At 40.3% G+C, this 23,085-nt stretch overlaps 1 protein-coding gene across 12 annotated transcripts in view; it reads left to right on the forward strand.

The window, feature by feature from the left end:
* The window catches only part of ARMH3 (armadillo like helical domain containing 3), a 177,387-nt gene that overhangs the window by 77,133 nt on the left and 77,169 nt on the right, over positions 1-23,085 (forward strand). For 7 of the 12 annotated variants that reach the window (XM_036264616.1, XM_036264617.1, XM_036264615.1 and 4 more), the window contains 3 exons: positions 11,570-11,652; positions 13,386-13,512; positions 16,953-17,028. In XM_036264616.1, the coding sequence (XP_036120509.1) occupies positions 11,570-11,652; positions 13,386-13,512; positions 16,953-17,028 (286 nt within the window). Of the gene's footprint in view, positions 1-11,569; positions 11,653-13,385; positions 13,513-16,916; positions 17,029-17,129; positions 17,185-21,180; positions 21,212-22,102; positions 22,125-23,085 lie in introns of those variants that run through there. The other 5 variants (XM_036264626.1, XM_036264624.1, XM_036264625.1 and 2 more) reach the window with 5 other exon arrangements.

The raw sequence follows: 23,085 nt of genomic DNA on the forward strand, positions 1-23,085 counted from the left end.
TTCAAGAAATCAGATTCTGCCCCTAACTCAGAATTTGCTGGTTTTATTATTGTTTGTTGCTGTTGTTGTTGTTTTATTGTTGTAGGCTGTCTGTGTTAGTCTTCTTGGGTCTCTTCTGAACCTTTTCTTGGGCATGTGCAGTCACTTTCTAATTTTCCTTATATGTGCAGTTTTTATTTTTTTTAAGTTCTAGTCTTTAATGTCTGGTTTTCTAAAGGGGAAATGTGAAAACTGAAGGGGGAGAAGAGGTACTGGCTCTTTAAATCTCTTGGAAGTAACTTATCTGGAGGGGGAAGGTCTTGCAACAGTGGAGAGGTACAACAACAATGGCTGCCCACTTCTTTGCACCCCTAGGATCAGAAGCATCAATCAGCCATCAGAGCACATATCCCCAACATTAGGAGGACAAGGTCATTTTTGCCCACTCTAGTTTCCACAAGATGTGTGCAAGCTGCTCCAGGATCAAGTGCACAGTCCTTGCCACATGGCTGAGGGTGGGGGATGGGTAGCTGCTACTGTGCTAAGAGTTGAAATTGACCAAAATTGACCAAAATATACCATCCAAGTCTTCTGGAAGCTTCAAATTTCCATCAGAGTCCAGAGTTCCAAAATAGTTAATCAGACAGATTCTGCCAATGCAATTATTATTTAGGTAGGGAGAGAGCGGCTTGGTGCTTCCTACTCTGCCATCTTCCCAGAATCTTCCCACCAGATGTACTGACTTTTGTACAGTCTTCATCAGGAGAAGTTCATAGCTTGCAACCAAAGCCATTATATTTTCTGGTTTGATTTGATGGCCTCTGTTTCAGGGAGGTGCTTGGGTTTGCAGTCAGACAGATGCCTGAATTCTGAGAAGCCACCTAGTGTATTTTTAAATTATTCTACTGGTAGGTGCCATTTTGATGATTGACAGTGAGCCTACTGATTGCTGGCAGTGTCCCTGGTTAATTGGTGATTTTGTCCAGAGTTGCAACAATTGGCTAAAGTTTATAGTGCCCCTGGGGTTTTGGAGGCTTTGGCTTGTTACACTAGTGTTATTTTTTGTCTGTCCTTTGAGTTCATCTACCTCTCTCCTAAGCAAGTGAGTTGCTAATATTTTTCTCCTATCAGTCACTGTGATATTATTTATCCATTTCCCCTAATGAGCGGATTTTGATTTGGAATCTGTGGCATCTCATCCTAGCTCCATGCCAGGCCACAAAATAAGGCCTGGCAGAGTCTTGTCTTTGCTTTGTATCCCTTTCTCTTCATAGCATGTAAAAGCTGTTCAAACAGACAGCTCTCTCTGGCCTGATTCTTCTGAGACATTTATTTGTGCTCTGCTGGAGGCTCTCTGTCTCCTTCCTGTTTTTAATCTTATTTAAATGTCATTCACTTGGGTTTGTAATTAAACCTCCCCTCTGGTTCTCTGAGGCAGGCATCTGAGGTACCACTTTATTGTGTCTTTCTGTGGTTGGCTTGTTCCTCTGTGCACCTGGTTTACCTCAATGTGGGGGACAGATTTTAGTCCTGGATAAGTTCCCATATCCAATATTCTACTTACCTACATGACAACACAATTTACTGGAACCTTCTTTCCCTCCCCTTGAAATAAAAGCAGGATAAAATCTGCGAAAGTCTTCATGATGTGGGGTAAATGCTAGGAACAGTTTGGCAAACAAGGTTCCTTGTGGGCTGAGGGGGACCTTATTTGTAGGGTGGCAGGATTCTCAGATGATGGTACTGAACTCTTGCCATTTGAAAAATAGATTGGTTGTCTCTGGGAATTCACTTGGGACTCCGGGAACCATCAGGGTACCTGTTCCAGGCTCAGCTTCCCTGAACCTTCATACTATCCTTTATTCCACCTGTGTCTAATGTCAGAACTGCTATACACTGCTGCCATACTTCATGCACAAGATTCCCCAAGGAAAGCAGCTTGGGCCAAAGCTAAATGTGAGACTGACAGTTGCCTCCAGTATAGAGTCAAAAGAGGCAGCAGTTGCAGTCAATTTGTAGTTCCTGAGAAAGAGCCCAGAAACTGAGTTTTCAAAGAGTCTATGGAAAGAAAAACATTGACCTCTTGTTTTTTTTTTTTTTAAACAAACAAAAAAAATTTTTTTTTAATCTTCACCCAAGGATATTTTTCCATTGATTTTTTTTTCCCCCCAGATAGAGTAGGAGGGAGAGAGAGAGAAACATTGATGTGAGAGAGACACATCGATTGGTTGCCTCCCGCACAGTTCCGACCAGGGCTGGGGATCAAACCCACAACCGGGGTAACAGGCCCTTGACCAGGATTCAAACCCGAAACTCTTCGATCGGTGGGCCAGTGCTTTCTCAAACTGCTGAGCCAAACTAGCCAGGGCTTAAACAAAATTTTTAAGTGTGCAGTTCAGTGTTAAATACACTCACATTGGTGTGCAGCCATCTCCACCTTACATTTTTAGAATGTTTTCATCTTCCCAAACTGAAACTCCAATAACTGCCCTCTCTTCTCTCCCACCCCTGGCAACCACCATTCTACTTTCTGTCTTTACATGGATATACAAATACTTGTTTTGAGTCCTCGATTTCAGCCTCTTGTTTTGAGAGTCTATAGGTTAAAGTGAGCTAGGTCAGTGTACTGAAATCTTGAGATATTTACAAGAGATGGACTTGAACTTATAGGATGTTTTTGTTGGTCACTTTGCTATGTGAGGATCTGATTAGTGGAGTTCAGACTCAAATTAAGGTTTTGGTAGCAAAATAGGTATTAGCCCTAGATAGTTAGCCCCTCCACCCTCAACAAATGTTTTGTTGTTGTTGTTGGGTTTTTTTTTTTTTATCCTCACCCAAGAACATTTTTGCATTTATCTTCAGATAGGGAGGAAGAGATAGAGAAAGAAACTCAATGTGAGAGAGACACATCGACTGGTTGCAACCCACACAATCCCATCCGCGCCGGGGACAAACTGCAACCGATGTACATGCCCTTAGCGGGAACCAAACCTGGGTCTCTCTGGTCCTCGGGCCGACGCTCCAACCATTGAGTCAAACTGGCCAGGGCACTAATGTTTTTTATTTAATTGAAGTTTAGAAGGAACTAATACAGCTTCATAGACCTCAGCAGGAGGAGTTTATATACCTTCTTCCCAGTGTGTTGCCCTTGATGGGGTTTAGAGCAAGTCACCCCAAAATATGCCATTTTAGCATATTGATTATTTTGAATAAAAGTTACTTGAGAAACAGTAGATGCAAGAACACTCTGACCTGCATTTGTCCCTCTGAAAGTAGGAAATAAATCTTCCATATGAAGGCATCCTCTTTTTACTAGGAGGACAGAAGGCAGCCTTATTGCCAAAGATAGGGAATTCAATTTTTTTTTTTTTTTTTATCCTCACCCGAGGACACTTTTCCATTTTTCACTCAGATAGAGCGGGAAGGAGAGAGAGGAAGAGAGAGAAACATCGATGTGAAAGGGACACATCGAGTGGCCGCCACCCACACAACCCAGCCAGGGCCGGGGACAAACTGCAGCCAAGATACATGCCCTTAGCGGGAACCGAACCCAGGTCTCTGTGGACCGCAGGTTGATGCTCTAACCGCTGAGCCAAACCGGCCAGGGCAGGGAATTCAATTTTTAAAAAATTGGTTTTAGAGAGAGAGAAAGGGCAAGAGGAGAGTGAGAAGCATCAATTTGTTGTTACACTTATTTATGCATTCATTGGTTGAATCTTGTATGTGCTCTGACCTGGGATCGAACCCACAGCCTTGGCATATCAGGATGAAGCTATAACCAACTAAGTTACCTGGCCAGGGCTAAACAAACTTCGTTACTTCATTAATTTGCTGTTCTAAGCAAAAACTCCTTTCTTTTCTCAAATCTTTGTAAGTAACTGTTTCTTTGTGTAAAAAAGTATAAAAGCTGCCTGCCTTGGTCACTTCTTAGAGCTTCATATCTCTGGGGTTTCCATATGTGTTAAATTAAATTTGATTGTTTTTCTCCTGTTGATCTGTCTCATATCAATTTAATTATTAGACTAGCCAAAAAGAACTTAGAAGGGTTGAGTAAAATTTTGCCTACTCAACATCCTTAATGCCATTTAGCTCCAACTAGCTTTGTGGCTTTGGGTAATTTATATAACCTTTCTGAATTTCAATTTGGTCACTTGTAAATTGGGACCAATAATACCTTCTTTATTGGCTAGTTAAGAGGATTCAGTGAGAATAATGTACTTTAAGTGCTTTACATAATGCCTTGCATCTAGCAGGCATCTAATAAATGTTACCTCACTTGCCATTTATGCCCATTGTGTTTCTCCCTTTGAAAAGAGATGAATGCAATTTGGGGGAGGTGATTTCACACAGGTATTAACTTGGAGTTGTTGTCACACAGCAAGAAGATATGATGCATTCCTCTATATGTTATGTCTGTCTGGCATTGGTGCTTTGGGGCAGCCTACTTCTAGGGCTGTGGAGGATGAGGGCCAGTGAGAATTGTCTACTAAGGTCTGGAAGGTCTCATCCACCAAGGTAGTCCTCATCCAAAAGGACGCTGTCTGTAATAAGCTGTGCCATTCTGATTTGTGGGGATGAGCAGGCATAGCTCACCTAATGGGCAAAACTGGTTACACAGTATTGAGTTTCTATAACATAGGCTATTCTTCTTTGGAAATATGTCAGACTAAGGGTCAAGTCTTTGGTGAGGAAGAGTTTGTATTAACTTCTTCTCCCCTGTTTCTTTTTTAGAATTATTCTTTAAAAAGTTGGAAACAATAAATCAAGTGTTCAAATATATATATATGTATACACACACACACATACACACATATATATTTTTTTATTGACTTCAGAGAGAGGGAGGGAAAGAGAGATAGAATCATCTATAAGAGAAACTTTGATCAGCTGCCTCCTGCATACTCCCTACTGGGGATCGAGCCCACAACTTGGGCATGTGTCCTGACCAGGAATTGAACCAGCGGCCTCCTGGTGCATGAGATGATGTTCAACCCCCTGAGCCACACTGGCTGGGCAGAGGTTTAAATTAAAAAGAAAAAAAGCACATCCTGCCCCTCTTCTCTTTATTTATTTATTTTTTTAAAAATTTTTTCTTTATTAATTTTTAGAGAGAGAGGAAGGGAGAGGGGGAGAGAGATACATCAATGAGAGAGAACATCGATTGGCCACCTTCTGTATGCCCCCCACTGGGGATTTGGCCCACAACCTGGGCACGTGCCCTTACCAGGAATCGAACTGGTGACCTCCTGGTGCAAGGGTTGATGTTCAACCACTGAGCCACACAGGCTGGACCCCCTTTTCTCTTTTTAATGACTACTTGTACTTGATGCCAAATTCTTTTAGGCATATGACTAATTAACAATACTATGTTTAAACAACTAACTCCTTATCTATTATAGTTATCTTAACTCTTGCCTCTATGTACTGCTACTTCTGTGACTATCTTTGGAACAGTTTGGCTGTAATGTACCCAGATGGCACCAAGTAGACAAGTGGATGAAGGGCAGTTTTCTAAAAATGTGTGTGTGTGTAGTGGTGAACCAGGAGCCAGGCAGAATGAACTCTGTGCTACTTGTGTGTTGGCACTGAGATTCTTAGTGCCAGTTCTCTGCTGTCCTTGAACTTTCCCCTGACATGAGGCTATTCTCTATTTGTGGCCTGCAGTCAAACCCTATGCTGAGCTCTATACCATAATAGCTGTGAATGAGCCTGGCTATTAATCGTTTTATACCCACTTTGTGTAAAGAAAGGGGTACCTTGGCTTCCTCTAAAATCTCAAACCAATCACATTCCATGTGCAGTATATACTTTTGAAGGTGATAACCCTGAGTGAGGGAAATAGGAACAGTTTTAGTTGACAGTTATCTGCTGTTTTTTTGTTTGTTTTTGTTTTTTAAGATAATAGTAGAGGAAACAGAAATGAGAGAGGTATGTGAGAGGTGAGATAAAAAGGAGAGAGATGACAGTAGCTATAGAGGGCCTGCTGAGGTAGTTTATGTTGAGAAAAGCTACTGGAAGTCTTTGGTGTTGAAAGTGCGGAGTAGAAAGAGTTAATAATAAGGTATTAGCTGTGCTAGTGTGGTTCAGTGGTTGTGTCAACCCATGCACCAAGAGGTCACCAGTTTGATTCCAGGTCAGGGAACATTCCCGGGTTGTGGGCTCAATCCCCAATAGGGGGAGTGCAGGAGGCAGCCAATTGATGTTTCTATCTCTTTCTCCCTCTCCCTTCCTCTCTCTCTCTAAAGATCAATACAAATATATTTTTTAAAAATAATGAGGTATTAAATACCTGTACTCTAAACAGTTGAGGACTAAGGGGGACTAAGGGAAAAAGGAAACCAAATACATGAAAATAACCTGGAGCAGCCAGTAGGTGGAGAAAGTTATAAACCAGAGTCCAGAGAACAGTAGAGTCAGCAAGTCTAAGCATATCATTTATAGGTAAGCTTTTTTTCCCTTTAACAATCCATCTGGGCACCTTTATTTGTTTAAGCTTGTCTTAATGGAATGGTAGGAAGAATGCTGAACACGAGACCAAGTTGTAGTCCTAGTCAGTCACTAGCTCGTTAGGATTTTAGGGGGAGAGGGAGTGCCCTCTAATACAAAAGTGCAATAATTGGATTAAATTACTTTTAGTGTCTTTTCTGGCCCTAAAAAAAAATCTATAATCAACTGTGTTGAAGCCTCATAGACTTAGAACTCTCATCACATCAGGTCAGAGGATAGAAGACAATGTATGTATGGTGATGCATAGGACACTGAATGGTTGATACAATGAGTACCATCAAGGAGATGACGAAGGAAAAAAGCACTATTTCAAGGGATATTTTGGGCATTCTCTGTTGGAGAGGAATTGTGGTCCCTGATGTCAGAGGCTTGTGGAAACCAATTTTAAGACTACCTTGTTCATTTTAGCTGCCTATTAAATTCCCTGTGGAGAATGGCTACTTCTAGGTGATAAAACCTTGGCTTTTTTTGGAGGGGAAGAAGGGGGTCTGACCTAAATTATCAGAGGCAGAATACAGGTATCCTCTGGCACTGACTCTCAGTATTACAGTGCCACTCTCCTTCTCACTACTGATGACTTCTCACTACTTCTCTGACTCTGATCATGTCTCTTGCAGTTGAGACACCGGATGCCTATTGGATTGTGCCAGAATTGCTCTCTTCCTCCCCTAATATTTATCACTTTGTCATCCCTGACTCTGAATTCCAGAGATCAAGACTAACTGGGGTCCAGCAGAGGGGCAATAAATCATTGTTTCCACTTCCTTTTCTCCAGGTTTTGTGTCCCATAATGATTATATAACCACTGCTGAAATTGCTTCTTTGCGTTGTGTGTGCTGGGGACAAAAGTCCTCATTGATTGGATTTGTGCAAAAGCTGCTTTGTCTCCCTCTAGCCATTATGTTTTGTAGAGTACCATGTGTGCTACCCGTCAATTCCTCTTTTCTCCTGTGAGTTTATAGAGTATAGTTGTCAGGTGATCTATCAACAGAGCTTTTCTAAGCTCTCGGGTAGAGGGTGGAGTGAGCAGCCCTTAAATAACTGACCAAAGTGATCTTCATTAATGAGAGAGGTTTGGTCTGGGTTAGTTTTGTATGAATTTTAGCTAGTCCCCCTCATTATCTGAGCTCCTGGTAGGAGCTTAGCAGGTTGTGTGATCCAGAATGGCCTCCCATGGAGCTTTTTCTCTGTCCAGTCCAACAGATCACTTGTTAACAGACCATATCAAAAGGGCCAGCTGCCTATCATTTGTCTTTCCATTATGAAACCTCAAAGAATTTGAGTTGGGTCAGGAGTGAAGGGTTCACAAATGAGGATGTCTACCTCCCTCGTTCCTAGCAAGGCTCTTGTGCTATTTGAAGGGAAGATTCAGGCTTTAGAAACAGAATGTAGACAGGCTCTTGTACTTTTTCTTGCCTGCTGCTTCTTTAGTGAACCTGTGCTTTTAGAGGATTTGAGAGTGAGGGATGTTGTGTGGCAGGCAGCAAGTGTTCAGAGAGTTTTACTCCTACTCATTGTTCCCTGCTATTTCAAATCAAAGCCCATGTCTGTTTTCTAAGAGTAGTAAACTTCACACAAAGCTCAGACAGCATGGGAGAATGGACTTCTTTGCTGGCAAAGAAGCAGATATGGTCTTAGAAAAGGAGAGGTCAAGCCTTTTTTTGTGTCTATGGAAGTGAGGATGGTTGAGGAAGAGAAGACAGGAGGACCACCGATTGCTTGTAGCTGCCGAACCCCTTATTCTTTTTTTTTTCCCTGAACCCTTTCTTTATAGCTTCCCATCAACTAGGTCTGCTAAGACAGGGCCAGTAATCACGAGGGGCACAGAAGCAGGATTAATTTCACAGCCCTTGGTGAAAGAGTACAAGACAGTGGATAATTTCTTTTACACTTAATATTTATTTATTTATTTATCTTTAATGTTGAATGTATTACAGATGTTCCTCATTTTTCCCCCAGTGACCCCCTCCTCCTCACTCCCGCCCCCCTCCCACCTCCCTTCCGCTTTTTCCCACACTGATGTCTGTGTCCATTGGTTATACATATAAGTTCTTTGGTTTATTTCTTCCAACCCCTCTACCCCCTTCCCTTTGAGGTTTGTCAGTCTAGCAACCAATTTGTACTTCTTAATCCCTTCACCTTTTTCACCCATTCCCCCAACCCCCCTCCCATCTGGCAACCAACAAAGTGTTCTCTGTATCTATGAGAATGTTTCTGTTCTGCCTGTTCATTTTGTTTGTAGATTCAATTGTCGATAGATATGTATTCATTGCCATTTTGTTTGTTCATATATTTTATCTTTTTCTTTCATCATTTCATATAATAACGGTTTGGTGGTGATGAACTCCTTTAACTTTTTCTTGTCTGGGAAACTCTTATTTATTTATTTATTTTATTTTATTTTTTTTATCCTCACCCGAGGACATTTTTTCATTTTTTTATTCAGATAGAGTGGGAGGGAGGGAGGGAGGGGGAGGGGGAGAGAGAGAGAGAGAGAGAGAGAGAAACATTGATGTGAAATAGGCACATTTAGTGGTTGCCACCCACACAACCCAACCAGGGCTGGGGACAAACTGCAACTGAGGTACATGCCCTTAGCGGGAACTGAACCCGGGTCTCTCTGGACCACAGGCCGACGCTCTAACCACTGACCAAAACCGGCCAGGGCTGAGAAACTCTTTATGGCCATCGATTCTAAATAACAGCTTTGCGGGTAGAATAATCTTGGTTGTAGGTTCTTGCTTTTCATCACTCTGAATATTTCTTGCTACTCCCTTCTGGCCTGCAAAGTTTCTTTTGAGAAATCAGCTCACCGTCTTATGGGGCTCCCTTGTAGGCAACTAAATGCTTTTCTCTTGCTGCTTTTAAGATTCTCTCTTTGTCTTGAACCTTTTGCATTTTGATGATGATGTGTCTTGGTGTGGGCCTCTTGGGGTTCATCTTGTTTGGGACTCTCTGTGCTTCCTGGACTTGTATGTCTGTTTCCTTCACCAAGTTAGGGAAGTTTTCTGCCATTATTGTTTCAGATAGGTTTTCGATTTCTTGTTCTCTCTCTTCTCCTTCTGTCACCCCCAAGATGTGACTGTTTGCCCGCTTGAAGTTGTCCCAGAGGCTCCTTACGCCATCCTCATTTTTTTGGATTCTTTTTTCTTTTTGCTGTTGTGATTGGGTGTTTTTTGCTTCCTTATATTCCAAATCAATGGTTTGCTTCTTGGCTTTACCTACTCTACTATTGAATCTGTGTAAATTATTCTTTATTTCAGTTAGTGCCTCCTTTATTTCTGACTGTGCATCCATAATTTCTGACTGGTCCTTTTTTATGCTCTTGAGGCCCTCACTAAGTTCGCTGAGGTTCTCACTAAGTTCATTGAGCATCCTTATAAGCAGTATTTTGAACTCAGCATCTGTTAGGTTGCTTATCTCTATTTCACTTAGTTCTTTTCCTGGGGTTTTGTTCTGTTCTTTCATTTGGGACCTGTTTCTTTGTCTCCTCATTTTGGTTGCCTCCCTGTGTTTGTTTCTATGTATTATTTAACAAGAGGTATGGGGCTATCTGAGACCAGATGCGGCTTGTTTGAAAGAATTTAGGAAAAACCTGAAGCAGGATCCAAGACAGGCCAATCCTATGGTTAAGCAACTGGCAACAGCTTGGGTGGGCCTGAAAGTTGGGTGGGGCGGGGCCTCAGGGAATCACTAGGGCGGGGCTACCAGTGTGAGCCAGGTTGCTGGAGTCCCAGATATGGTAGCTGTCTGCCCCCCCAGGGAAGGGCTCACCAAAGGAACAAAGGCCTCTGATAGCACAGTCTGTCCTGGAGAAAGCCCCCACTCCAGCCCTCGCTCCAATGCCAAACAGATAAGTTCTTCCCTGTATGTCTGGCGCCCCTCGAGCTGCCTCCTTTACAAGCTTAGAGGGAATGAGTCTGATAAGCCCTTTAAGAGGAGCTGCCTGGGGCTCCAGCCACCTCAGCCTCCCTGAGCCTCAGTTCCTGCTGGTTTACCAACCAAAAATTATAGGGACTTCTCTTCCTGGCACTGGAACCCTAAGTGGAACGTCTGGTGTGGGACAGGGACCCCTCAGTCCTCAGGGAGGACCTTCCCAGCTGAGGTGTCCTCCTGATTTTTATGCGCCACACATGGGTGTGCGACCGGCCCCTCTGCCTCCGCCCCTCCTACCAGTCTCCATGTGGCTGCTTCTTTAATTCTGTAGTTGTAGGACTTCCATTAGGCTTGATTTCAGGTGGTTTTGAATAATGGTTGTTCTGTAGTTTAGTTGTAGCTTTGATGTGGTTGTGGGAGGACGCAATACCGCATTTACCTACGCCACCATCTTGACTGGAAGTCTCGAGGGCATTTCTTAATATTTATTTGTAAAATGTCTTTAAAGCTGCACTGCTAACGTAGGGACTTGGCCATCTCTACTGAGATTGCTTGGGTTTTGTCAATCTCTCCCCTCAATAAGGAGTGCCAGGCAGAAAGAGGACCTTTTTGGTAAATGTTGTCAAGGTTGAGAAAGGACAATAGTTAGAACAGTTAAGGGCTTTTTTTTCTTCCCTTTATGAGCTCTCTTCCTGTCCTGAGCTGAAGTCCAGGTGTAAGTTCTACACATCTGGTAACCAGTTAGAATTGAAAAATATCCCTCTTAGCAGTGATGTTTGAAACAGATACATAACTAAAACTTGGTGACATGAAATGCTGGCAGTCTAGTGTGAGAGGGGGACCCTCATTTTGACTTGTAAATTGAGCAAATTTGATGAGGAAATCACCATGTGGGAGTAAATTTGGAATACTTAAGATGTGTTTTATAGTCAAATTTCTGAGCTTAATTGTTACTTAAGAAGTGGCAAAAAGGAGTAGATTTTTTAAAACCTTCTTTGGGCATATAGACATGTGCTTGGGAAGGTCAATACTTTCTTCAAATATACCCACCTTACCTGCTTTTGAAAAGTGCTTAGTAGCTGTGATTTACTCATTCTAGTCCTATTTGGATTTCTGTAGAGCTAGCTGATTTCATTGCTTTCATTTAACTTTATTGATTATGCTTTGAATAGCTTGTTGATGTCTTTTTTGTTTGTTTGTTTTTAAGCCTTGATAAATTTGCTGAAGTTCCTTATGTCAAATGAGACCGTACTTTTGGCCAAACACAACATTTTTACGTTAGCACTTATGGTGAGTAACCAAAAAAATATTTCTTTTTCTGAAAATATACCTTAACTAAGGCAGAGATGGGCTGGTTTGAAACGGGAGCTGGGTTCTGGAGACTAAGCCATAGGGGAACCAGGACTTTATTTTTCTTTTGGACCAGAATCTCCATATTGGTGCTCACTGTTGTCACCTACGTCTTTGGCGAACCTGGGACTCTTTCTCTCTTTTTTAAAAAAAATCCTCACCCAGGGATATGTTTTTATTGTTTTGAGAAAGAGAGGATGGAATAGGGAGGGAGGGAGAGAAAGAGAGAGACACTTCAATAGGAGAGAGACATTGATCAGTTGCCTCCCATATGTGCTCTGACCGGGAATCTAAACCGCAAACTGGGTGTGCCCTGCCCCGGAAACAAATTTGTGACCCTTTGTTCCAACCAACTGAGCACTGACCGGGGCAGGACTCTTTCTCTTTCATGAGAGTATGTTGTCTGGTAGGGGCAGGTATAGGTCAGATCTCTGTGTATGAGTAGAGCCTTGGTCCCAGTTGAGAGACTGTACAACACTGCTATAGTATCCATGTCGGTACAAAGCAAAGCCTAGTCTAGAGGTATCCCAGCCAGATGAGTGGTTCCATCATGGCTTCACTTGGTTTCTGAGGGACATTGTTGATCCTGGCTTATCTGACTGGTTATTTGGGGTAGTAGGAGTGCATTGTGCCTTTTTACTATATTCTTAGGATATTACCCAGGGTGTTCATAAATATTTAACATTTTTGGGGAAAAGTCCTGATTTACATCTTTTGTTGATTTCCATGGTAAAACTACACCCACCATGGCCAATTCCAAAGTTATTAAAATGACACCATTGAATGCGGAGTTGGGAAAAGATGAGCAGTAACAAACACATCATTACATGATATTCCCACTACACCAGATGTAAGAGATGTAAATTAATCTCAAGAGCATAGATGATACTAAAAGATAGAAAGTAATTAGGAAGTGGTGAGTTTTTAGTATTTATTACCTTCATTTGAAAATAATTTGCTGAATTGTTAAGTTTATATAAATTATTTTTTAATAATGGCTATTTTTTTTTTTAATTTTTATTTTATTTTATTTATTTATTTATTTTATCCTCACCTGAGGACATTTTTCCATTTTTTACTCAGATAGAGTGGGAAGGAGAGAGAGGAAGAGAGAGAAACATCGATGTGAAAGGGACACATCGAGTGGCCGCCACCCACACGACCCAACCAGGGCCGGGGACAAACTGCAGCCAAGGTACATGCCCTTAGCGGGAACCGAACCCGGGTCTCTGTGGACCGCGGGCTGATGCTCTAACCGCTGAGCCAAACCGGCCAGGGCAATAATGGCTATTTTTTTAATCCTTACCTGAGGATATGTTTTTGTTTATCGTCAGACAGAGTAGGAGGGAGGGAGAGAGAGAGAAACATCAATGTGAGACATCGACTAGCTGCCTCCCGCATGACCCGACCAGGACCGGGGACGAACTGCAACCGAGGTGCATACCCTTTACTAGAATCAAACCCGTGACTCACTGGTCCGCGGGCCGATGCTCTTACCACTGAGCCAAACTGGCCAGGGCAATAATGTTTTTTTTTTAACAACCAGCTCACAAAATTCCTGAAAATTTTACATCTAGCAAGCCAATAAGAACTGACTGCAGTATATGACTGATAATACCTTTCCAGTCTTCATAGTGTTAATACCTGTATATGGGCTTTTGCATCTTTTTTAGATTGTGAACCTATTTAATATGTTTATCACATATGGTGACACATTCCTGCCCACCCCCAGCAGCTATGATGAACTGTACTATGAGATTATCCGTATGCACCAGAGCTTTGACAACCTATACTCCATGGGTAAGCTGTCTTTTATTTTTACTCCTTTCTCCCCTTTTCTTTTTGCTCCTCTCTCTGCATCAGCTATGATTTTTAGTATAAAGAGGAAAAGACTACAGAAGATTCTGTAGTTGCTTAGTGCCCTTGCTTGGCATAGAAATACAGTAGTCTCTTCTCAGGCAATGGAAAGAATATGTGGACTTTTTTTTGCCTCAGGAACTCAGAATTCATCTCAGTAGAAAGCTGGTTAGCAGCCCTGTAGCCTCTTTCTTGATGTTTTTGAGAGAATAGGGAGGCTTGTGGATTTAGTGAATGCAGTGAAATGGGAGTGAAAGAGTGGGTGGGAATTGACAGCGGCAAATAGAAGAGCTTGGATCCCAAAGGAAGAACATTGTGTGATTTGAGAAGGTGCAGGATTTTAAGGCGTTTTAATATACCATGTATTTTTAGCATAACTTACAAGAGGAAGTGGTCATTAGATAGAAATCTTTTTTGCAAACCTTTTGGTGATTGGCTTACTGAAAATTTACTCTTTGGCTATAGTGAGTATAACTATAGGATGTGGCAAAGTAGGTTTACAGTTTGTATGGAAAGTAGTACAATAATTAATAAATAATAGTACAAGAATAAACTCTGTTTCATGTACTCACAACTGTAAACCTTCTTTTGCCTCACCCTGTATTTCTTTTTTCTTTCTTTGTTGATTTTTAAAGAGAGAGGAAGGGAGAGGGAGAGAGAGAAACATCAATGTGAGAGAGGAACACTGATTGGCTGCCTCTTGCATGGTCCCCACTGGGGATCTAGTCCACAGCCAGGGCATGTGCCCTGGCATTCTGGGTGACCTCTTGGTCCATGGATCAATGCTCAACCACTGAGCCACCAGTCAGGCCCACCCTGTATTTCTGAAAGAGGTCACGTGTCACGTATCCTTGTAAATTTGAGTAGAGTAGTCAAATCTGCCTGGAGTTTGAAAGGTCAGGAAAGATTTCTATAGATTGCACAGAAACAGAAATTCATTAGTAAAGCTGTCTATTAAAGTCCCCAATTTATTAGCTTTATTGAGGTGTAATTGGTATATAATGAACTACAGTCATTTAAAGTAGTATACAATTTTTGATAAGTTTTGACATGTATATGTACGTTAAGCTATCACATGCATATATATTCCAGGCTTCAGCATACATTAAAAGATGAATAAAGATGTCCTTCAAGGAAAAAAGAGAGTTGAAGTGGGGGAGATATTTAATAGAAACCTGTCATACCTGCTTAACCGGGCCATATGCAATGTCAAATAAGATAAGCCCTTGTAGCTATAGCAACAAGAGAGGATATCTGGGAATTCTCAAATCTGCCAAGGGAATTAAAATGTTAACCTGGAGCCTGGTGGTGTGGTTCAGTGGTTGAATGTCAACAGGATGTTACAGAGAAATAATCCATGGACTGAGTAAAATACCTATTTGAGGTAAGGACCGGAAAATTCAGTTCAATTCTCTGTTTAGGTTTGCACCATCAGAGAACTTATGATGAAAAAACAAACACATCTAGTTTTCACAACTGAGTTGAAAAAATTAGTTCTGACCTGCTGAAACAGTTTTGTTTTATACTTGAATACATTTCGGTATTCAAGTACACTGGATGAAACCTGAGTTCAGACTGTAGAGCTCTGACTTGGAACTATACCAAGTTCCTCTGCACTAAATCTTATAAATTAGAAAAGCAGCACTTTGATAATATGTTTTATTAAGGCTTCTATCTTCTCTATTATAAAATTGCATGAATTTATAAAAATGATATTGCTAGAACAGATGGAGAGCAACCACATGAGTTTTCTTTCCGTATTACAGCCATAGGCCCTCCCTCTGATAGAGCTGCCACTACTACTGTTCTTGGTAGAGGAATACTGATCAGGAGCAGATACTGATGATACTCAGATATAAAGTTCCTATGCAAATTGGTTACACATTTCTCAATGTTAGTTAAGCTCCATTTTCCTTCCTTAGGGAAAGTCTAAGGTTCATTCATTCATTTGTTTAGGAGGCAGTCTATTTAAATTAATACTAGCTAATACTTATATAGCATTTATTATATGTCAGGCACTAATCTAAGGCTTAATATATATTAACTTATTTAATTTTCACAGTAATCCATTCATATAAGTGTTGCTGTTTATTCTCTAGTAAGTGACAGGGGTTGGACTTGGACCCTGACAGTTGGCTTCAGAGTTCATGCTCTTAACCACTCACTCTATAAATATAGACTCTAGAGTCATTCCCTCCAGGTTCAAATTTCAGCTCCATTACTTATAACTATGTGAATGACCTTGATCAGTTACTTGTCTCTTCTGGCAGTTTTCTCATCTGTATGCTATATTACATATAACACAACTTTGTCCAGTTCCTGGCACATAGTAAACTCACTACATATTTAGCTCTTATTATCTATTCATTCATTAAAAGCATATACTTGGAGTACCCACCATGTGCTTGTTCTTTCAAGGAGCATTGCTGGCTTGTCTCTTTTTTAAAATGGTATGGATATTATAATGTTTGGTCCTATAGCTTATAGCTGGAAGAGAATGTTCTATATTTCTGTCATCTCTCCTCCTGTGGGTAAGTGTAGAAAAGAGATAGGATTTAGTCAGAGAAGAGAAGAATATTCCTGTTGATTCACATTGCAGGTCACACAATTAAGTCATGGGAGCTAAAACTGGATACTTCTTGATTAAAACATAACCATCATCTATCTGGCAAGCTTATTTGTCCTGTTCAACTCAGCTTAGACCTTTAGGAGAAAGATATATATGGAGCAGGAGAGGACTGTTAACTCAGTTGACCAATAACACTACATCAGCCCTGGCCTTTAGGGAAATGATAAATGTGGCAGCCAGTTTATCTTCATATCACCGACCCAGTATAGATTATAAACGAATGCAAAAACTAAGTGTGGAAACCTTTTAGCAGGGAGTGGAGGGGGACAGGGAACCCAAGGCAGAGAAATGGTTTGATAGAAAGTGAAAATAGTTGAAAATAAGCCCTTATATTTTCCTCTAGGACAGTGATTCTCAACCTTTTTCATCTCACAGCGCACATAAACTAATTACTGAAATTCGGAGGCATACTAAAAAATATATTATTTTTTTGCCGATCTAACAAAAAAGAAGTATAGTTTTGATTCATTCACACCAGACAGCTGTTGTTGTTTTGGCTGTTGTCATTTTTTCATTTGACAATCTAAGGGAAAAGAGGTCAGTGCTCCTGACTAAAGAGGTATTGCATGTTTTAAAATTTCTTGCAGCACACTGGTTGAAAATCGCTGTTGTAGGATGAGGTCATTTTAAACAGAAGATTGGCACAGGCTCTGTTTGGTTATTGTAATAGTGCTATTCTGACGTATATCTTCATCTTCATATTTGTGTTTTATACCAGGGGTCTGACAGATCTTTGTTCTTTCCTTCTGTATAGTCCTGAGGCTTTCTACCAATGCAGGCCAGTGGAAAGAAGCTGCTAGCAAGGTGACCCATGCATTGGTTAATATCAGGTAAGGAATGAGATTTTCTCTCTTTCAGAGTTTCTTGGCTCATCTTGAGGTTTGTTGTACTTTTCCAAGTACAGTGTGTTGAACACCACTACTATTTTAAGCCCCGATGTCTGTAGGAGTGGAAGAAATTGGCATACTTGATCAAGAAAAGCAGGAGTGCATGAAACTTTCATTTTGTCATATTCAAAAAGCTCACAGTGCTGTTCTATGAATTTTCTTATCCAGCGATGGTTGCAAGGCCTTTTCAGGTATCTTTATTGCCAAAGTATTTTTTGTGTATAGGCCATCTGAAAGCTTTTCTCTGAATATTTTTTCTGCCATTCAGTTCAAAGAATGACTCATGGGAATCTAGAACTTTGACATTTTGCTTTACATGGTTATTTCTGTTTGTGGTAAACAGGCAAATAGGCTCTGCTGGTGTGGCTCAGTGGTTTAAGGTGTCATCCTTTGGGCTGAAAGGTCCCAGTTTGATTCCTGGTCAAGACACATCTCAGGCTCCATCCCCTATAAGGGGCATACAGGAGGCAGCTGATGCCGATGATTCTCTCTCACATCGATGTTTCTCTCTCTCCCTTCCTCTTGCTCTCTCTAAAAAAATCAATAAAAACATAAAAAGAACAACAAAAGAAAGAGGCAAATGGAGCTTGTGGGGCTGTCATTTTAGGTTCCTTATGAAACAGCAAGACATTTACAGAATGCTGTAGGTATTGGATAAAACTGAGTCATACATGGAGTTGGTTTAGGGTCTTAAGGAAATACCACACATTCACTGGAGTGAGCTGTTTGTAAATGGAGAGAGTGTGCTTTCAGCATTAGGAAACCTAAAGCTGACTTTTCTTATATTCCTTGCTCCCTTTGTGCCTATCATTTTCTATTTTCGCAACAGTTATTAAATTGTTCTTTCAGACAGTTGAAAAATTAACATTGAGTGGATGAGGCAAACCCAACAGATGGGGAAACTTGATTTAGCTCCAGATGTAAGCCTTGCCAGACATTCCCAGTAATAGTAGTATACATTTACAACTTAGTATAGTCTAATGTGTGACAGAGCTGGGAGTCAATGTTTGTTTCCATATCTTTTTTTTTTAAGTAAAATGTCCTGTCCCTGTAGTGATTTACTGTAGTGTTTGACACATCTGGGAACAAAAGGAAAAGTGTGAAATGTGTGTTGGGAGGGCTAGGATGAGGGAGCATGAGGGTGAGATGTGCTAACAAGATTGCACTGAAGGTTGATCTGCCTTACCTGACCCTAGAGGCATTTTGTAGCAAACACAGTTTTATAAATATCACAAATAAATATATATCTGCACCTAGCAAATAAACCAGATACGGTAGTGAGGTCCTATGATAAATGTGATTTTCTGTAAGAATCGGGAATAACAAAGTGCCTTATTCCAAATGTCCCTTTGTGACCCAAGGGCAGTATGAAAAATGTGGGTATTTGAAAGAAGCACTAGATTCTGGGTTAGGGTATGAAGTGCATATGGGAATAATTTATATTGTATTTATTTATTCATGTATTTACTTAGGCTTTCCAGGCAGCTCCTTTTCACCTGGGGCCTGTTTCCTTGATCACATCCCTTTATGCTTGCTTTATCTCCTACTTTGTTGCTTTTCCTTTCAGTGGCTTCTGGCTTGGCTGCTGTCCTTATTCTTTTCAAGGGCCATCAAACAACTGATTTAAGATCTTGGCCTGTCCTTTTTCTGAATAGACCAGAAAAGTCTGGGCCAAGTTTTTAGCAGATACCCATAACCAGGACTTCTCTTTGCAAGTCTTTTTTAGTCCTATACTCCATTTTCATTCCTAAAACTTTTTTGATGAATTTGCTGCAGAGAATAATTATTACATCATCTCTACTGCTGCTAATATATTAGACTCAGAGTATGTGTCAAGCGTATCAAAGATGCAGTCAGTTTTCTCAGGAGATTCCTGGAAAGATGTGTTTGAATGTCACTTATCACACTAAGGCCAGATCAGGGGGAAATATTGGTGATGCTAAGCCAGTAAAAGCTTACTTCTTTTTTTCTGACATTTATTTTCACTTAATAAGTTCTGAACTTTGTTCTGCTCTTTCATATACTGTCTTCTTAAATCAAACTCTAAAAAGTAGACTGTGTTATAAACTTTTTAAAAACACACTTTACCAATGAGGAAACTGAGTCTTAAAGATATTGTGAATGGCAGAAAGTCCCACAATTGTTGTGTGGCAAAGCTGAGAATTAATCATAGGTCTTCTAACTCCTAAGTCCAAGGCTCTTTTCTCTATACCATAATGCCTCCTTCCGTAGAGTTGCATCAAAGTCTTCCATGGAGGTAAACAGAAAACTCAGCATGATGTATTGAAAGGAATATGAAAATTTGAGTTAGAGAAACTGGATTTTTTTGTTTTTGTCTTTTAATGTATGACCTTGAGCAAATGATTTAGCTTCTCTGGACCTCTTTCCATTACCTGTAAAATGGAGGTCCTAACAATATCAACTGTTTCACAGGGAAATGGTTGTGAGAATTACATGATATAATGTATGTGAAAGCACTTAGTAAACTATAAAATACTGGTAATTCTACTTGGCCTGATGTCTTTAAGGTTTATTTCTGTTGTAGCATGTGTCAGAATTTCCTTCCTTGTTAGGCTGACTGATATTCCATTGTGTGTGTATATGCCACATTTTGTTTATTCATTCATCCATTGATGAAACCCCAAGTGAGTTGCTTCTACCTTTTGGTTATTGTGATTTTGGTTATTTGTGCATGGATGTACAAACATCTGTTCAGTCCCTACTTTTACTTCTTTTGGGCATATACTGAGCAGTAGAATTGGTGGATCATATGGTAATTATTTGTTTAATTTTTTTGAGTAATTGCCATACTATTTTTCAGGTTTAGCTTTTTGAGCCTTCCTTAGAATATTTCCTAAGAATGTCTTCATTTGTCCTTTCTATAAAAGTTAAGATGTTACCCTTAGCCTTAAAAGATATTTTGCTTGATTTTGATGCTTTGTATAAGGGTGGTCCAGGGAGTTTTCTTTTCTCAGCGTTAGTGTTTTCTCAGCTGAGGGCAAAAAAGTGGTATGCCTAAGAAGTCTGTGTTCCACTGAGACAGCATTAATAAGTGCTGCATTTTTATACTCCTTTGCTTTTTTCTAAGAGCTTGTGTTGTACATCCATGACACTATTAAATTTGGATGATTTAGAAAACAGGAGACTGTGTCAGAAAATTGGTCCTCTGGGTCTCCCAGGAATACTGTGAGATATTTAACTATTGGCCACCAAGTTGATTATCAAGGACAGAGTATATAAAGGCTTAGCAGTAAAATTGTGATGGTATGCAACATTCACTTCTGTTGTTTATAAAGATATTTGTGCTGATCCGACACCTGGAAAGGATTTCTAAGGCAGAGCAAACAAACTCTTATACAATTCTCCTGTAGTATGTTCCTTGATAGCCATGGGAAGAGATTGGGTTGCATATGAAACTTTCAGACACCTAACAGCTGGGAGGGCCTCTGAGAATGATTTGCCAGGTGATGATGGCTACAAATTATGCCTTTGGGATCTTCTGGAATGCAGTACATCTAATGGCAACCCTAACAAAGTATCTCGCCAGCATGTAAAAGGCAGCAGAAAGGCTGCAGACCTTTTTTCAGTCCTTTGGGGTTTAGATTGTGATAGTGAAAATTAAAAGTACTCACACATGTTGGGGTCCTAAATTTGCTCAAGTGTCAGACTGTTTGCTTTTCACTTGTCTTTCCTGGCTTAGTCATGCTAGCTCTTTAATTGTCAAAGGTATTTGTATTTAAACAATTTGTCTCTCTCTTCCTGCTTGATCCTTCAGAGATATTTTTAAAATGCAACTGCTTAGAAACTGCTATTTTTGTTGGAACACCTGATGTCATTAACATACAGGGCCCTATATTTGTTCCTCCCCATAGAAGGGTTGTTCCATTGCTTTACCATAAGAAAAATAAAATATAGCTCCACCTTTAAAATTCCACTTGATAGAATTGTTACTGCAGCTGCCTTCACAGATCTACTAGTTCACAAAGGAAGAATATTGAGGGGTGGGGTGGGGCGCATGTGCAGGGATAGAAGGAGAAAGTATTTGGGAAGTTTTGCTTGGAGACTCTATGCTAAATATATCTTGCCATTACTTAGCAGGCTCTTCCAGTGAGGTCCTTGTAGATGTCTGCTAACTGTTAAACTAATGAGTCAAAAATGAAAAAGAAAAATGTTAGACTAAAATCTGACCTTTATCTAATCAAACTACTTTCAAGGTAAGTAATTTGAAGTCCTTATTGAATCTCTTTAGGTTAACATCTTAATGCTTTTCACTTAATGAGCATTTTATTAGTACCAGATTCACAATCCTATTCTCTGGTTGCTCATAGAAGTGGTGGCTGAATCACTGCAAATATTTCTTTTTCCTGATCTGTAATTACTTAAGTCGGATAAAATTTGAACTCTATGATTAATATATTAATTTTTCTCTTTATTTGGAATGCTTTAAACCTAAGTTTAATTTTTCTTCTAGAATGACTTTTTGGATGTAGCTATGGTTAGTGGCAAGCCTAGAGTTTGAAATGAAACTTTAGTGCATTTCTTTGTAAATCTCTTAAGCGTTCACCTAGATGAATTTGCCTCTTGTCCCCCTGCTTGCTCCATGGTCTCTTTATTCCAATGCTAAGGTTGTCCACCCCACCCCATTCCTGCTTATTTGCTTTTGTAGCTATTTCCCTTTACCCTAAAAAAATATTCCCTCAAAAAAAAGGAGAAGAAGAAAAGCTTTAAATGTGCACTGTGCTGGGGAGGCAAAGGAACAAAAATAGCTCTCAGCAGCCTTGAGATAAGGGGGTTCATTGAATTTAACACCTTTTGGAGCAGGTTGTGCATAGAGTTCTGAATGTCACAGAATAAAAGACCTCAGGCAGTAATCAAAGAGAGTACACCCACTGTTGATGGCCACAGAATGAAGGTTGGAAAGGGAATGTGAGGTCTCAGTCACTCAGAGTTCCCCCAGAATCCCTTGTCCATGCACCTATTCAGGCTACAAAATTAGTCAGTTTTCTGATTAAAATAGATACTGATGAATTGAGAAGTGGAGTAGTTTGATGCCAGGCACTTCAGCTGAAGGTTGCAATTTAATCTAGTGAAAAGTGAATATGGACTAAAGTGGATTGGAGCAGAGACATTGGACTGATGACTTGAGTAGCAAAAGGTACATGAACATAATCTTCTAGTCAAGTTGTGTGTTGTAAAGTGGCAGACAGGCTCAGATTATCCCCCGGGTTAGAATCTGTCAGTAATGCCCTTTCTTTTGTTAATCAGATCCACTGATCTCCTGTTACAGAAAATGAAAAGCATTATGCAAATTAAAGCAAAACACTGAAATGAGGCTGCTATATCGCTTCCCCAATGACTAGGAGCATTACATATTATTCTAACAGTTGCTATTCCCTAATCTCTTAAAACTACAGCTAGAAATGAAAAATCAAACACTGAATCTCATGTGGCTAATCTTCTGTTTTGCCTTAACTTGGTTGATGTTACAAAGTGAGGTTTTGCATTAGGTCATAACTGGGCTTGGTGAATTGCAGTGTAGTAAAGCAATCTTGGTTTAGGAGATTCAGATATTTGTTATAAAATATTAAGATTTCTAATTGGGCCTAACATGATTTTAGGTGAGTGTAACTTTAGCATATGAAACCTGCTTACCTCAACCTGAAATTCCATTGGGATATTTTCCCACTTTTATTTTATATTCTTTTTTTTTTTTTTTCTTTTTTTGTTACAGATATTTCACCTTTTTTACCCCATTGGCACCCCCCTCCCCACCCCACCCCCGCCCCATCCCCGGCTTAGTTGTCCATGTCCATTGGTCATGCATACATGCATATAAGTTCTGTGGTTTATCTCTTCCCACCTCCCCCCACTCCCTCTTCTGAGGGATGTCAGTCTGTGCCCTGCTTCCATGTTTCTGGGTCTACCGTATTCCTCATACTGTTATGTTCATTATATTCCGTATATAAGTGAGATCATGTGGTATTTGTCTTTTTCTGCATG

Source organism: Molossus molossus, unplaced genomic scaffold (assembly GCF_014108415.1).
Source record: "Molossus molossus isolate mMolMol1 unplaced genomic scaffold, mMolMol1.p scaffold_m16_p_17, whole genome shotgun sequence".
In the NCBI taxonomy this organism is placed as follows: Eukaryota; Metazoa; Chordata; class Mammalia; order Chiroptera; family Molossidae; genus Molossus; species Molossus molossus.